This window comes from Podarcis melisellensis, assembly GCF_964234715.1.
Source record: "Podarcis melisellensis genome assembly, chromosome: 13".
Classification (NCBI taxonomy): domain Eukaryota; kingdom Metazoa; phylum Chordata; class Lepidosauria; order Squamata; family Lacertidae; genus Podarcis; species Podarcis melisellensis.
In genome coordinates, this window is record NC_138545.1 from 28,273,869 (window position 1) to 28,290,285 (window position 16,417).

A 16,417-nucleotide genomic window follows, 5' to 3' on the forward strand; every position below is an offset into this window, starting at 1 on the left:
CAAGAGTAATGGGGTGGGGGACAGGAGACCAGGGTCCTGTGTGACACATTGTACCTCTTTGATATGAAGGAAGTCTTTGGGTTCAAAGGAAATAGACAGGCCTTGGACCGGCACATCGTCATTGGGAGATGGGTTGTAGCCCACGTTCGTTCTCACAGCAAATGCCACTGGTTTGGTCTGCAAAACGAAAATACAGAAGCATTTTAGCAAAGCAGGGGGGAAACCGGTGAATTGTGCCCCATCAAAAGCCCTTTTCCAACAAAGAAAAAGTGACTTGCTTAATTTATTTCCAGGTACAACCCCCCCATGCACTTTTCTGCCTTTTTAACGGATCAGTAAAGGGGAAAACACCCTTCTTTATCTAAGCAAGGGGAGGGAGGCATCAATCAATGTGTTCTTCTTAACCCTTCTGGCTATGAAGAAATGCTTTCAAGTCAATGGGCCAATGCATGCCTATACTGACGCATCTGTACCCAGAAGAGTGACTGAATGAAATCGCCAGAAGTTCGAAACTGGGGCTCCAATGCTCAGAATAGCACCTCGTCCTTCCTGATGGCAAGCAGAAGCACCAGCCATGATTCAAAATAGAAACATATAAAGCTCAGTGGGACAGCTTCTGCTTTGCATTCAGAAGGTCATAGAATCATAGAATTGCCGAGTTGGAAGGGATCCCAAGGGTCATCTAGTCCAACCCCCTGCAATGCAGCCCCAGGTTCAACCCCCAGCATTTCCAAGCAGGCCTGGAGAGTCGCTGCCAGCCTGTGTCAGCATCACAGAGCAAAATGGACCATCGGTCTGACTCAGTATAAGGCAGCTTCCTAGGTTCCTAATGATGCAAAACAAAGAGGAAAAGCCACACCAATGTCCAAGGTAGGCCAGGGGCCTTTTTCCCCCTGGACTTTTATGCTCTGCTTATCTCACTGTCAAGGAGAAGGAGGTGGGAAAGCAAGCAGCCACTCCTGGCATGAATTCCACCCTAAGCAGCAAGGCAGAGTTGCCCCCCCCAACCCCAGGCCCCACAGTTAACCTGAGCCTAGTCAACAGATAGCTATGAGACCTGCTGATGAAGGCAAAGGATGAGACTTGCTGGCTGAAAGCCCAGAGTCAGAGAGCTGGGGATGTTCTGGGTGCCAGCCACTCCCTCCCAGATCATCCTGGCAGCAAGGAGTTTGGACCAGATCCCAGCGGTCAAAACACCTCAGGCATCCTAATTGTGAGGGCTGCTGCGGCAACAGGCTGCGCCAAGAGCCAGTAAAGAAAGGGGGGGAGAGAGAATTGGGAGGCTTAATTAGCTAATTGCATCCGTCAAAGTCCCAGGGCTGCCGTGAAAGCGGGAATTGCTGCTCCAGGGAAAGGAAGGGAAGGATGGCTTGTGTGATTAGGGCAGAAATGGCAGGACCTCCCCACCACCACTTTCCCTGCTGGCCCAGGCAAGTGGGAAATGCTGGAAAGACCAGCTGCGAATCCCCACAAGGTTGAAATACTGCACAGGGGATGGCCCCCTTACACTGGCCACTCACCCACCCCACTTTGGGATTCTGCCTTCCTTCCCTAAAGGTAAAGGACCCCTGACCATTAGGTCCAGTTGTGACCGACTCTGGGGTTTCGGCGCTCATCTCGCTTTACTGGCCGAGGGAGCCGGCGCACAGCTTCCGGGTCATGTGGCCAACATGACTAAGCCGCTTCTGGAGAACCAGAGCAGCGCACGGAAACGCCGTTTACCTTCCCGCCAGAGAGGTACCTGTTTATCTACTTGCACTTTGACGTGCTTTCAAACTGCTAGGTGGGCAGGAGCAGGGACCGAGCAATGGGAGCTAACCCCGTCACGGGGATTCGAACTGCCGACCTTCTGATCGGCAAGTCCTAGGCTCTGTGGATTAACCCACAGCACCACCCGCGTCCTTCCCTATGACACTTTAAATAACCAGATCCCAACAATCCCCCTCCCACAACCAGGGGACAAACCCGAGAGTCTCTGCTCTCATACTCTGTTTGGATTTCAATCGATAAATCCTGGTCCTTTCTTAAAGATGTAGGAACAGCCCAAAATGCCCTATGTGCACTCTGTTTTAACTAGGCAGAGGTCACCAACGTGGCACCTGCAGAGGTATTTGTTGGCATCCAAAGGGCCTCCCTCCTCCCTCCTGAAATGAGGCCTGAAAGAAGCATAGAATAGGCTGCAGTGGATGCTTGGTTTGGGGTATATGTGTTTGTGGGGAGGCACTTATAACAATTCCTTTGATTTGCAAACTCCCTCTTGCTTCCCATTCTTCAATAACCCATCCACATATCTCTCCCAGATCCAAAGATTAAGGCCCCACATCTTGGCTTCCAGTCCGTGTTTTAAGTGAAGACTTGATGGATGAATGGATTTTCTTGAGCTGCCTCTGGGTAATATTCTGCGGTTGTGGCACCTGCTGCAGAAACATTCAACCTTAGGAAGGCAAGCCAGAGCAAGACACCTGTAGGGTACATAACAGAGTGTGCTGAAAGGAGGACTGGGGCCCTGCCAACCCACAGCGGAGCCCCCTGGCTTTTGCGGCATTGCTTCCTGAGGCCAGTTCGCTTCAATCAAGAGCACGACTCAAGCTTCCTCTTCCCTCTTCTGCCTCCTGGAGTGATAAAACGTTACCATGCCCATTAGCCAAATGAATTTGCGGGTGCCTGGCCAGCCTGCGATTTATGGGCATCGATGGGCTTGAGCCAGTTGTGAAGAACATGGTGAGAAAGTAGCTATGTGGCAGTCTGAAAGCCAGAATAGTATGGTGGTTGGAGTTGTAGCCTAGTGCCAAAAACACATGGGTTCAAATCTTCACTCAGCCATGATGTTCAATGGGCCAGTCACCATCTCTTGTTGTCAGGAAAAACAGAGGAAGATACCATTTACAAAGTTAGCCCATTGGTTTCCCAAGTTCAGTATTGCTCACCAGTGATCCTCCAGGTTTCAGGCATAAGTCCTTCTCAGCCCTGCCTGCAGATACCTAGAACTGAATCTAGGAGTTTCTGCATGCCAGCCATAGACCAGATGTCCCTCGGGATCCCTTCCAACTCTATGATTCCCACTTGACCCACTGAGTCACAGCCCTTCCCACATTTAGTGTAGGATAAGAGGGGAAGAACCACAAACACTGCCCTGAGTGCCTTGGAGAGAAGATGGGATATTGAACACAGTAAAACAAAATTTAAAAACAGAAGTCTCCTTGGGACCATCAGAATGCCATTCATCAAAACAAGCTGATGTTTGCCTGGAATGCTCTGTTCTCAGTTGTACCTATGGAAAAAGGTGCCACCCATGTGACACACTGGAGTTTCTGCGGAAACAGAAAGCTGGAATGGGCAAGAGAATGACGAACAAATAAACAGAGGGGGGAAGTAGCAGGTCCCAGCAGAATCCCACGTTGCATGCCTTGCTTGGTCCTGTCACATGCAAGATACACAACAGAGACTGACGTCTCTGATTGCTAGACTAAGCATATTTTAGCCATTTGAATGCTTCATTTGACCAAAGTGATTTTGTGCAACTTAGATTGCCCATTTTAACGCATGCCGGCTATTGTGTCATAATATCAACACGCTCTACTTCATGATCTCCATTACCTGGCATCCATTTTTCACTCCTGGCATTGACCCATCTGCTCTTCTGCACGAGTGGAGAGCGGGACCCAGAGTCTCTCGAAGGAGGGGGCAAGGGGTGCCTTTATGTATAGCTCCCCCCCTTGCTCACATGACCCACTTAAAGAGCACGTGCATAACTTCAAAATCATGTTCAATCCAGTTCTGCTGTTTGGTGTCCAAGTGGCATCCATAACACACGGCTTCATTCGCCAGCTCTGGCTGGTGATCCAGCTGCCACCCGAGAGAGAGAGAGAGATTGCTTCTGGCTGCAGTAATCCATGCTCTAACAGCATCCAAGCTGGACCACTATAATGCACACTGCATGGGCTTGACTATGGAGAGGATTTGGAAATTTTAACTGATAATAGAATAACCAAGGCCATTTACTGAGTCTAGAGCCTATCACACCACTGTGAAAGAGCAGCACTAGCTGCCAGCTTGTTCCTGTGCACCATTCAAATGGATAGTGTGATTTGAAGCTTTTAGAATGAGGTTGGGGAGCCTGTGGCCCAAGGTGGCCCTTGGCCTAATTTCATGCAGGTAGTATGAGCCTAAGGAATAGAAGGAAGGCGGGAGCTGCAGATGATGAGAAGAAAGCTGAAATAGATGCAGCAATGGAAGGATGAAAGAGAAACTTCTGCAAGAATTCATGTAGACCTCTGGAAAAAAGAATTATCTGTCCTTCTCCTTGCAACTTGGTGGGTGGGGGAGGAGGAAGAGGGGGCTGGAAAGGAGAGGCTCTGTCCACTTTAGGTTTTGGCTCTGGCCCTACTCACTGTTGGCTCCAGCTCCTCCCACTGCTGGCATTGCATCCAGAATACAGAATCCGTATCCAGAATCCTTAGCTCAATAATCCCTTTAGCATTTTGATGGAAGCTCTCCTGCAGGGATATTTTGCTGCCAGGGGCTCAGAGGTAGAGGCCTCCCGAGTTCAAAAGCACAGAGGCAGACAGCCAACTAGTCGAAGCAAAATATGGAGCAACTGAAATCAATTTGTAGCCCTGGTTTGTGTGTGCAGGAACACTTAGCCCAAAAGTCAGTTAACTGATCCCACTGAGGCTTCCATAAGCCGGCTGGGCATCGTTGTGGTTAATGTTTCCCTCCCTTAAATTGCAAGGATTGGTAACAGCCAGCTTGTTTAATTAACGTAAAGCAGTGTGGGCAAGAGTCAGCATTACGAAACTAGCCTTAACAAATCGTACACCGGCTGTGACCACCCGTGGAAGGGACATGTCCCTGGAGAACACCGGTAAAGGAGGCCAACTATGCTGTAGGCGTGGCAGGAAGCTACAGGAAGAAACAACCCACAGAAACAAAGCAAAAATTAAAATGAGGGAGGGTGGCAGAGTGGAAGGATGGAAGAAATGAAGTCCACAGAGGCAGCAAGACCACCCACTGCTGAGTCAGGCAGGGTCGCATCCATGGCATTCCCTCCTAGCAGGTCAGGCTGTGATGGGTTGTTTCCTTAGTAGGGACAAAACACACCCCCTACATTCCTCTCTCATGTGCTGGAGGATAGGCCATCAGGATAAGCTGCTCCCCACAGACTCTCACATGGATCTCAATGGGACTCTGCTCTTGAATCAGATCTTGATGCCAGATAGTGTTCCCCAGCAGGCTGCATTACGAAAACCATCTCCCTCACCCTACCCTGCAATTTCTCTAGGATGCTTGAAGTTACTTTACCTTTGCCTTCTCCAGCTGTGCTAGGGCTTGGCGTTCTGCCTCCTTGCGCAGGGCCTCACGATCTTCCTCCAACGACACATCGGAATCAGAGGGCCGACTGGTGTAGGACTCAGCAGAACCCTAAAGGGAGGAGGAGAAAAGAAGGGTGGTGATGGGGTAGGTTAGGCTAGGAGACAGGAAGCTGCCTTTTACCAAATCAAACCATCAGTCCATCTAGTGCAGTCCACTCTGACTGGCAGTGGCTCTCCAGGGTTTCAAAAGCAGGTGTCTGTCCTAGTCCTACCCAAAGATGCTGTGGGTTGAACCTTCTACATGCAAAGCAGATGCTCCGCCGCTGGAAATCAGCAAGGACTCTGCCTCCCGGGTCCTCATGTGACCTTAAGGCAAAGCCTTTGTTAACCAAGCAGGTATAAGCAGATGCTGGCAGCCTGTGCTTCCTCCCCATCTCTTGTCTCACACCTGAGCCAGCAACCTCATCTGCCTGCTGGTTAGGCCTCTGGAAAGCATTCCGCTGCATCCTGGCATTGCATCCTGTCATTCCTGGGCAGCATAAGCAGCCCAGCCAGAGACACCGTTCGTAGGGGAATGAATCCCATCTGCTGCCTTCAAACTAGAGAGTACCTACTGCTGTCGAGCCATAAGGCTGGCGAGGTTGTTTGCCTTTGGAATCTGAGCTTAGTCTACACCCAGAACATTGGACAGCACTCGTGAATTTAGTCATGCTGACTACAGTGTTTCTAACATTCTTCTTCTGCGCTGGACAAAGGGCGCAGGAAGTTGCTGACCAGATGCGACATCAACAAGGGACAGCTAGGGATGAAGTCTACATCCAGATGGAAAACAGAAGGATGGGTACCATCACTAACAACACACAGGGTCTAGCCTTAGGGCAAGTCCTATACACTGATCTCACAGAAAGGCAGCAAATTGTTAGTTACCTAACAATTAACTAATTGCTCGTGGGGTTTTCTTCCTCAGGTGCCAAAATAACTGGCCTTGGGCACAATGAAGCTTGGTTGAAAAGGGGTTGCCAACATTCGTTCCTCTGTTTCAGGCATCACAATAACTTTCTATTCATTTCTTTTAACTTATGGTATAAAACATGGAAAGAGAATACTGGACTGAGTCAGCTCTGCAAGACTAGGAACGATCCAGAGAGATTTCAGTTATGTTTATTTGTATCCGTCACAGAATAAAAATTGAACAGTATGGAAATAACTAACACAGGAGATTTTACCTCGCACCCAAATAGAACTACAACACAGACCAGCTTAAAATGATGGGATTTCCTTGACAGATCACAACAGGACCAGCTGAAGGGGAAAACGGTCCTTCTTTAACAAATATTAAAACAAAATAAATGTATTCGTGCCAATCTGAATAAAATTATGTGAAACCTAAATTAATAAATTAAAGCATAAAAGCACATAGCTGAATAAAAGCAGACTAAGGATAATTCTTGGATGTTCTTAGGCATTTGCCTATTTTATATGGTCTCTTGGCACAGGAGGTTTCTGTCTCATGGAATATATATTTTTCTGTAAGAAGGCAGATTTTTAAATATATTTTAAATAAGCCACACCTTCACCCAAAAATAAATTTGTGGGTGGTATACATGAAAATTTAAAATCTATAAACACAAACTAGAACATAACCAACACCACAATGTAACTGAGTAGTTAATGTTTCTGAGAGTTCAGTGTGTGTGTGGGTGGGTGGGTGTGTGTGGGTGTGTTGGTGAATCTGCCTGATTTAAACCAGTCAGCCAGGCTTCTAATAATGTGGAATGGCAGTACTGTATAGGGAATTGCATAGACTTGAAAGTAGTTTTTAAAAGCAATTTAAATCAAACTTGAACAAAATCACAAAAAGCCACAGGTTGGAGGATGACAAATGGTACCACGTTGCCTAAGAATGTTTTGTGTGTGGGTGGTTGGGTGTATACATACATAAAAGTATTTGATAGGATTCTTGCTTCTCTTTACAGCCTGGTCCTTCACATGCTTACCTAGAGGTTAATCCCACAGGGTTTACTGGGCCTTATTTCCAAGTAAGAGCACACAAAACTTAAACTTTATTAATTAATCAGGTGATTTTCTCGACAGTTACTGAATCCTGGCATACCCTTTCCCAAGTGAGGACACCACACATAGTCCCCTCATATGTAGCTATAACCAAATTTTGGTTGTTTCTTCACAAAGTTATCCTCTGCCTTCTTAACAAACCAATAAAAAAAGGCCTAAACTGAATTGTTGTGGGATTTTTCTGTTCATCTGTGACCTGCCATCGCTCTTGATTATTTTCTTTTGAAAGAGACACTTTCTTCCTGTGAATGGCTCATTAAGGCTCAAAATGAGACGGGCCTTCTTACCCTTTTTCTGAAGAGAGGTAGCTTGACTGGGGTGAGAGTGAGGGGCTGAAATGTCACTGTTAATTAGCAAGCCCCCCATGAGGCTAGGAGAGGGAAAATAGGCTCACTGCAAGGACTAAGCTGGACTCTTAAGGGGGCCAGAACTCCACAGGCAGCTGTCAATCAATGTGGAAGGAAAGGATGGAGGGGGCTCACTTCAACCCCATTCTATGCAGACAACTTCTTGAGAACAAAAGCCAAATCTACTGGCGTCTCTCCAATAGAAGTGGATTGCTTTTTAAAATATGTGTTGAACTCCAGGGGGATACAATCTATTTAATTATCTGCAATTGATCTCCTTCCCTGTACCTCCCTGCTGCGAAAGATGCAAACAGAAAACAGGTCCTCACCAAATGCAGTCACGACAGAATAAGAGGCACAACCCAAATGCACGTCACAGCGCTCCCCCCCCCAAACAGAAAGAAGGTTGTTGAGAAGGTGGAGCAGATTTACAAATAAGGGAAGTCTTTCCATGGCAGTTTCCCAGAATGCAAGTGAGACCAGAGAATGGGCATCACTACAAATTGCAAAGTTGCAAGGAGAGGAATCATAGCAGCCTGCAAAGATGGCACTTGCTAGCAAAGAGCAACAACAGCTTTGGGGAGTGATGGCTAAAGCTCCAAAGAGTACCTCCTAAGCCAAAACCAGCTAGCCGTGGGTTGTCCTGAGCAAAACATAGCTGCAAGCTTCTTACATGAACACACACTCTCTCTGGTCTCCTGAATGCCCACAGCTCAACTTTTTGCCCTCCAATTCCATTCAAAAATTGGGAAGCCCGTGTAGTGGTAGCTTCTCTGAGCTTGACATGTTGAGGTTACTTAAACAGAGAGGGGGGAGTCTGCACACACAGAATGCACAAGATCCCAGATCGCACCTCAAGTGTAGCAACCTCAGCCTGATGTTCACCAACACCTGGAATTAAGGAGGAGGTGGGGTTGCAATAGATTTACCCAAACTCCTTCCCCCTACAATAAAACCCTGAATATTCTTTACATAAATGACAGGGTTTTAGGAATCTACGTAATCTTCTGTAGTGATTGTGCCTAGACAGAAACCTGGAAACATCCCTACTAATGAAACACAGACACACACCACACAAAGATGTGAAGAATGCTGCAAAACTTTTCCTGACAAAACCAATATTTGGGAAAAGATGGACATCCCCACAGTACAAATGAAGAGACCTGCCAGAGTGGCAGTCAAGGACTGCCAATCCCCCCCCCCGCCCCCCATTATACGGTTTTGCTCAGGGCTTCCAATTAATCCCCACAGAAGGAATTTGGGACCAGGATGTCACGTTATCCTCTTTTTAGGATTTATCTAGGGGAGGAGAACGTTCTTTGAAAAGAGAGAAGGGTGGAAAGGAAGAGTTGAGATTCAGAGAGCAAACGGGATTCAGAGTGGAAGGTGCATAAAAGAATGAGAAAACCATGGTGCTAATGAGAGGAGAGGAGACTCTCCCCCGAGATGAGCTAGCAACAGGCAGACATGGATAGTGCGGGGAAGGACCCAAATCAGCCAGGATGCATTACTCACCGCTTCTGAATCATCATCCAGCTCGTACAAGGACATCCTGCCAGGTGGCGGCCCTAATAAGGTGAGGGACACCAGGAGCACCTCCCCAATTGGGCAAAGAGGAGGTCGGAGGATGGGGAAGCTCGACACTTCCAGGAACACAGAGGCTGAAGGTGCCTAAGAGCCAAGGATATCCACCCACCACCACCCTGCCTGCCACACTTTTGGAAAAAGAGAGAGAGAAGAAAGGAAAACCTGGTTGAGAGGCTTGCTGGTTTGGTAGCTTAGCCTCCTGTGCTACAGGCAGGAGATGGAAAGAGCCAAGAGCTGGTGACGTGCCTCTGAGATGCAATTGGCTTACTCATTTATGTGTCATTTATTAGCAAAGCTGGTGTGTGGCCAGGGCTGTGTGTGTGCGCGCGTGTGTGCGTGCATGCCTGGTCTCACTCTTTAAGAACTTAGAAATTTTCAGAGTGGGTCCTGTGGTGGAAATGTTTTAGAGCACATTGGAACTTGGGTTGTTTCAATGAGAAACAGGTCTGTTTACACAAACCATTGTTTCACGTTAATAACTCTAGTCTCTGTCTTGCCAAATTAAAAAGCAGCCTTGCATGCTTGTGGTTTTCTGGATCACAAGCACTGGGTCTTTCTAAAAGAACAAGGTTCTACAGCCATGTACACCCCATACCTTTAAAGCACATCAGAAGCACATTTTCCCTCCAAAGAATTCTAGCTTACCCTTCGGAGTGTTACAATTCCCAGCAAACTTTAACCAACTGCAGTGCCCAGAATTCTTTGAAGGAAAGAATGTTTTTGCTTTGAATGTGTTTTAAAGGTAACAGGGTGTGCACGCAACCTGGATCTCAGACTTTCAAATAAGTAAAAACGTGAAGGTAGAGTTCAAAGAAGCCTGAGACCTCAGGGGACCTAAATGGCACTAAATGACCTCTGGGGACTTAACTGGCCAGGAAGCAAGATGTGTCTGATCTAAATGATCTTCACCCATGTTTGCAAGAGCTGAGCACTCTGCATTCAGATATGACACTGCACTCCAACCAAATTAGTTTGTGAACAGTGTACTGGAGTAAGACTGGTACAAGGATTTCGTGGCCAAATATCAAGGAGTTCTTCCTGTGCAGTCTCACAATCCTAGTTCCCCAAACCGTGTACCAATGCATCTCACTTGCAATCTAATGTCAAAATGGAAAAGTTGCTGTGCTGACCCAGAAGAAAATGCAGTATCTTTATTAGGCCAGTTTGTTTTTTAAAAAGAACACCCTGAACATCTTATATCTATTTCACGCAAGATACTAAACTGGCTTTCAGCTGTCTGTGTCATATGGGCCTGCTGTTAAAACAGGGCAGAACGTGGGGGGGGGGGGGGAGAATACACATTGTCACCAGTGACATTTTGTCTGTTACAAATATACTTAATTGGAAGCAGATTTAAAGCTGCAATCCTATGCCCCCTTCTATGGGCATAGGCCACACCAAACTCAACAAGGCATATTTCTGAGTAGATATGGCTCGCCAGCTGCAGCTTTGTCACGCTGGCCACGTGACCCGGACGTGTCTCCGGACAGCGCTGGCCCCCGGCCTCTTAAGTGAGATGGGCGCACAACCCTAGAGTCGGACACGACTGGCCCGTACATGCAGGGGTACCTTTACCTTTATGTCCAGGATGGTGCCATGAGCCTCACATGCAAAAACTGTCAAAGCGAACATTGACTATTCAGCAGCTCGGCAGAGATGAGGGTGAGTGAGCACTAATATACACAGGGAGGCATTTTATATTAAGTCATACCATGGGCCATTGAGTTCTATATTGTCTTGTAATGAATAGCAGGGGCTCTCCGGGGTTTCAGTCTTTCCCAACCCCACCTGGAAATGCTGGGGATTGAACCTGGGACCCTTTGCTTGCAAAGCATTTGCTCTGCCAATGAGGTCTATGTCCCCCTCTCAGTACAAATTATACATCTTTTCTTCAACACACACCATATTGTGGCACAGCATGCAAGAATTACATCCTGCCTGCCTACACTCACAGCCTTCTCCCCCTCCACTTCACATGCCAATTGAAACTCGTTGATCCTAATTCTACTTGGAATAGAGAAAGGATAAGCCCCTATCACTTAAGCCAGACCCTCCAAGTGTCCCTGTTTTCCAGGGATGTCCCTGATTTAGAGAAGGCGTCCCAGTTTCTGATTTGATCCCTGAATCTCCCGCTTTTCCTTAGGATGTCCCAATTTTCAATGGATAAATGTTGGAGGGTATGGAGTTATCCAACCCCTGAGCCGTCTGAAGGCAATACTGTATAGGGAAGCTTTTTTAAAATGTTTAATATTTTATTATGTTTTTATATATGTTGGAAGCTGCTCAGAGTGTTGGGGCAACCCAATAAGATGTGTGGGGTATAAATAGTAAAATTATCCTTATGGAATGGGATGTCCCTATTTTCATTGGAGAATTGTTGGAAGGTCTGCTTAAGCACCACCACCCCTGCCTCCCCAAGCACCAGACATCCTCTTTAGCAAAAAGAGGTGCATCTAGGTCTGGATAGGCTTTTCTGTGAATTACAAAGAGCTCTGGCTGTGGGTTGCCAGATATACTGGAGTTTGAGCATTGGAGGCAATACGGCCATTTTTACACTCTTCCAGAGCACATGTCAGAATTAATGAACAATGTCCCTCTGTGTGGTCAAAACCACCAGATAATGAACGGATTAGGAAAAGGAACAGTGATAGGTATATCACTGGGAAGGGGAAACAAAGAGTCTATAACATTTTGTTCCAGGGATCAATAAATCCAAAATTGCCACAATTCCCTGTTGCTCTACTCACAGCTGATGACGTTGATTCTTTGTCACCACAACAGATATAATAAAAGTGCATTCAAATAACAGAGCAGATTTCCTCTCCGCCCAGCCCATTTTGCCCTGCTAAACTACACATACAAGAAAGGTGATTTCATACACATCTTCCAGCTCTCAGACAGTACCACTTTCAGGGCTGAAACGTTTCAGGAGAGATCCCAAAGTTCGTAAATCTAAGCAGGGGTTGATAACAGCCTGCCAATCAAATAAGTACAGTTGGAAGAAATATGAACATCAAAAATACATTTGGGACAGACCAGCAGCTAATCCACATCAAAATAAAAAGATCCACTGTACCAAGGGCTTTAATATCCTTGCAGGGGACTGGGGCAGGAGGTGGGTTTCCTGGGCAATGGAGTGGGCAGAAGATGGGCTCACTAGGGAACAGAGTATAGAGAATTGGGGGAGGGTGCAGTGAGTAGGGGAAGAAGTGCCAGATTAACAGGTTTTCTAGCACAGTGGGATGGAAGACCCCATGAGGGTAGCAGCAAGGTCTATTTTGAGCTCAGAGCCCGAAGGCGGGGTGGGGGCCATGCTAATGGCAGAGTGGATGATGGATGGCAAGGCACAGAAAAGGGGTCTCCCTCCCGAGGCCTGTGAGGGGGTGCAAGTGCTCACCAGAACGGGCCTGGGGTCCTTGTCGCCGGGCGTCTCCATGCTGCCTGGGCCTGGTATTATGTGGACAGAGGTGGCTCTGCCTGATGGCTGGGGGCTCGGGTTACAAACATACTGCAACATTTGCAAACTGCTGGGGTATATTTAGCCCAGGGACTGAACATCCCAGCAGTGGGGGTGGGGGCACAAGGCTATGCCAGGAGTCATTCTGGTTGACTCCTGTATTGGAGCCAATTCTCTGGGTTGGCGGGGGGATGTTAGAAAGTCAGAAAGAGCAACACCTTGAGAAGAGCCGGGCATTTTAAGGGGAGCCTCTGCAGTATGGGATATTAGGGGTTAGGATGGAAAAGACGCTATCGTGTAGCTTGTTCTGCTTTGTAAACCCAGCTCTCCCAACAGACCTGACTTGACGGCGGGGAAGAGGGGACCCAACTCATTTTAAAAGTATCAGTTTCAATTTTATCAGGAGGCTCCAGATTCCCCACCACCACCACCTCTGTAGTCAGTAACTCGCTGTGTAGGTGCACATCAAGAGCTTATCTGCTAAGCTCAGGTTCATACGGGGACACTGCTTTCCAAGTAACGCCAAGGATGCTTCAGATTCTGCACAAATCTAATTGTGCAAGTCAATGAAATGCATGCCGATTATTCTTATTTTGAATGAAGCCATTTAGCTTGCATGCTTTCTTCTGAAGTCCGTGTTCGGGAGGAGGGGTACAAAGCGGGTGTGTAACAAATGGTGTGCTTAATAGGCTACTACGTAAATACAAGGCAATTGGTACTTACTGACAAGGGAGTGTGGGTGGGGGTTGTGCAGGACAGAACTTTAGTTCCAGGACTGGCCCAAAGGTTTTTGATGCCCTAGGACAGAGGTTTTCAACCTTTTTGAGTCTCCACGGCTCCCTTGATCAACTACATTCTTTCCGTGGCACCCTTGTGATGCTCAGGAACCCAGCTATGTCACCCCTTGCCTGCTAATTACTGCTAATTATGAGGCTTACATGTTGCAACTAACCATAGTTAAGATTAGCTACACTGAAGTGTTTGGATGTAACACTAAACTGTGGTTAGCCACAAACTGAAGTGAAAGCTCTTGCGTGTTTTCTCTCCTGAGAGAAGAGAACATGGAGCACAGGACGCTCAAGCTTGTTCCCAATGTGGTAAGCCATCGTTTACTGTGATATTTGAATGTAACCAAGGCAGATGTACCTAGAACTTTGGCAATCAGGCAGTTGCCTAGTTTGTCTCCATAGTTGGGCCATTCCTGAGCAGCTCTGTAACACACAGCAAATCTATCTAAATATTATAGCCATAAACATTTCTAACAAATACAGTCTTCATAAACAGTCTGATCTGCTTTACTGGGGGTGGAAAATATCATGTTGATGGAGGATGCAGGTTGTGTATGTAAGGGGTGGGGAGAGGGGTAGCAGAAATCCTATTTATCATGCAAAGCCCAAATGGGGTCCCCATTTGTCAGCCTAACCCCAGCTAGGTTTTTCTTCTTGGATGCAAGTTCTCCTGCCGCTTTTGTGGTACTCTTGATGGTGGCCACTACCTACAGGGTTTCAAGCACACTTCTGCCACCATGAGGGCCAGAAACCTGTTTGAAACCCAAGATAAGTAGGCTTCTAGAATTCCGACAGAAGTTGGATTTTAGAGAATTCTAAAATCAATTTACCGTAGATTTTAGAATTCTGCAGACACAAAAATAAACAGTGCATGTAACTGCTTTTATCTGCCATGAAGAAGCACTTGTTTGTTTCTCCCCAATTCAAGGTCAATTCCTTCTCTGGCAGCCTTAATTTTCCACCTTGATTCAATAACCCTGCTGGGGCTTCACTTGAATACTAAAGAATGAACAAGGCTTTCCTAGCTGCATCTTCTGCATCTCTTTCCCCCCGTCATAAAGATTCTTCCAACATCTAGCATACTTAAAAGCTCCAATTCCTTGCCCTTCCTGGGAAATGGTTGCGTAAGGATTTATTTTATCACTTTCAAATGTACACATAATGCTTGCATTCAGATCTCAGAGCTCAGAGCAGCATACTAGCCTCACCAGAGCCCTCACCGCATGCCAGTGCACCAAGTGGCCTGTAAGTCACCCAAAAGAATACTAAATATAAATATATTAATAAAAAACATTAAAATTAAAAACTAAGTAAGAACATAAGACTGAGAGATAAGACTTGCCCAAAGCCACATTCATGGAGTGGGGTGGGGTTTTAACTTAAGTTTCCTACAGTTGGTAGCACATGAGACTCTTAATCTCAGTGTCCTGGGTTCAAGCCCCAAGCTGGACGAAAGATTCCTGCATTGCAGGGGGTTGGACTAGATGAGCCTCATGGTCCCTTCCAACTCTATGATTCCATGATTCTATGTAAAACCAACAATCCTTAGTGTTAGGTAATCGTATCAACTCTCTTGCTTCAAGATCATAACACTGGCTGTGTACAGACTACAGTGGTACCTCGGGTTACAGACGCTTCATGTTACAGACTCTGCTTACCCAGAAATAGTACCTCAGGTTAAGAACTTTACCTCAGGATGAGAACTGAAATTGCGCGGCGACGGCAGCGGGAGGCCCCATTAGCTAAAGTGGTACCTCAGGTTAAGAACCGTTTCAGGTTAAGAACGGACCTCTGGAATAAATTAAAATCTTAACTAGAGGTACCACTGTATATATTTAGAGCACATTCTTTCCTTGCAAAGAATTATGGACACCATAATTTCCTAAGTGTTCCTGGGAATTGTAACTCTGCGAGGGGTAAACTGCAGTGCCCAGAATTCTTGGCAGGGAAAGGCTTTGTATGTGCACCAGAAGTATTTTATAGTGTGCACACAGCCACTGTTTCTACACCTCATTCTCCTAGCCATCTTTTCCTCAGCCTCAGAGTAACAAGATATCAGGAGAAAAAGGAGAAGAGAGAGCGGGGCAGCCCCTCACCTTCATAATTTGGGATGTGGCTTGTCAATTTGTCTTCTTGGCTATGGGCATCAGAAGTCATACACTGCCCTCTTCTGGGCAAAGGTGTGAAACTCATATCCAGAAGGCAGAAGAGGAAGGGCGTGAGGAGATAACGGACATTTGGAGTGTTGTTATTTTTTGCTGTTGTTTGGAGCCCCGTGTTTTTAATTCCCCTCCCAACCAGCAGGTGCCCCTGCCTTTCCCCTTGTCCCAATTTTCCTCTCAGACGGCGTCCTTACAGAGTCTCAGAAATAAACCTTTAGCTGTGATTTGTTCCTCCTTCCCTCTTCAGACCCTGCAGCAGCATTGAGAACCACAAAAGGGCCTCGACTGTGGATGGAGGGAACGCTCAGCGTGCAAGCGCTTTTAAAAAAGTGCTCTGGTGCTCTGCCGGAGGCCTGCTCAAGGAATCTCCACCATAGCAACGGCCTCCTACGTCATCACTATGGCAACACAAGTTCAGGTCACAGATTCCCCATCCCTCCCTCCTCTCCCAGCAGCTCTCCTTCGATTCCCCGATTCTTTCTATTCACACATTAGAAAATGGGTGCGGGTGAGGGAACCACAGGGCCTAGGACAGAGAAGGATGTGTTATAAAGGGGGCAGACTATCAGTCCACACAAGACACAACTTGGTCATGATGATGCTGAAGCAACAGGGCCTTCATAGATTGTTTTGGGGTTGTTGTTTTTTTTGCTTTTTTAGTCTTTAATTTTTCTATTTAAGCAGAACCTCA

General features: G+C 46.8%; 1 protein-coding gene across 7 annotated transcripts in view; it reads right to left on the reverse strand.

Moving 5' to 3' along the window:
- The window catches only part of CACNB1 (calcium voltage-gated channel auxiliary subunit beta 1), a 45,895-nt gene that overhangs the window by 19,289 nt on the left and 10,189 nt on the right, over positions 1 to 16,417 (reverse strand). For 5 of the 7 annotated variants that reach the window (XM_081886266.1, XM_081886263.1, XM_081886262.1 and 2 more), the window contains exons 3-4: positions 5,302 to 5,421; positions 55 to 177 (exon numbers count right to left, since the gene is read on the reverse strand). In XM_081886266.1, the coding sequence (XP_081742392.1) occupies positions 55 to 177; positions 5,302 to 5,421 (243 nt within the window). Of the gene's footprint in view, positions 1 to 54; positions 178 to 5,301; positions 5,422 to 9,247; positions 9,413 to 12,716; positions 12,811 to 16,417 lie in introns of those variants that run through there. The other 2 variants (XM_081886264.1, XM_081886265.1) reach the window with 2 other exon arrangements.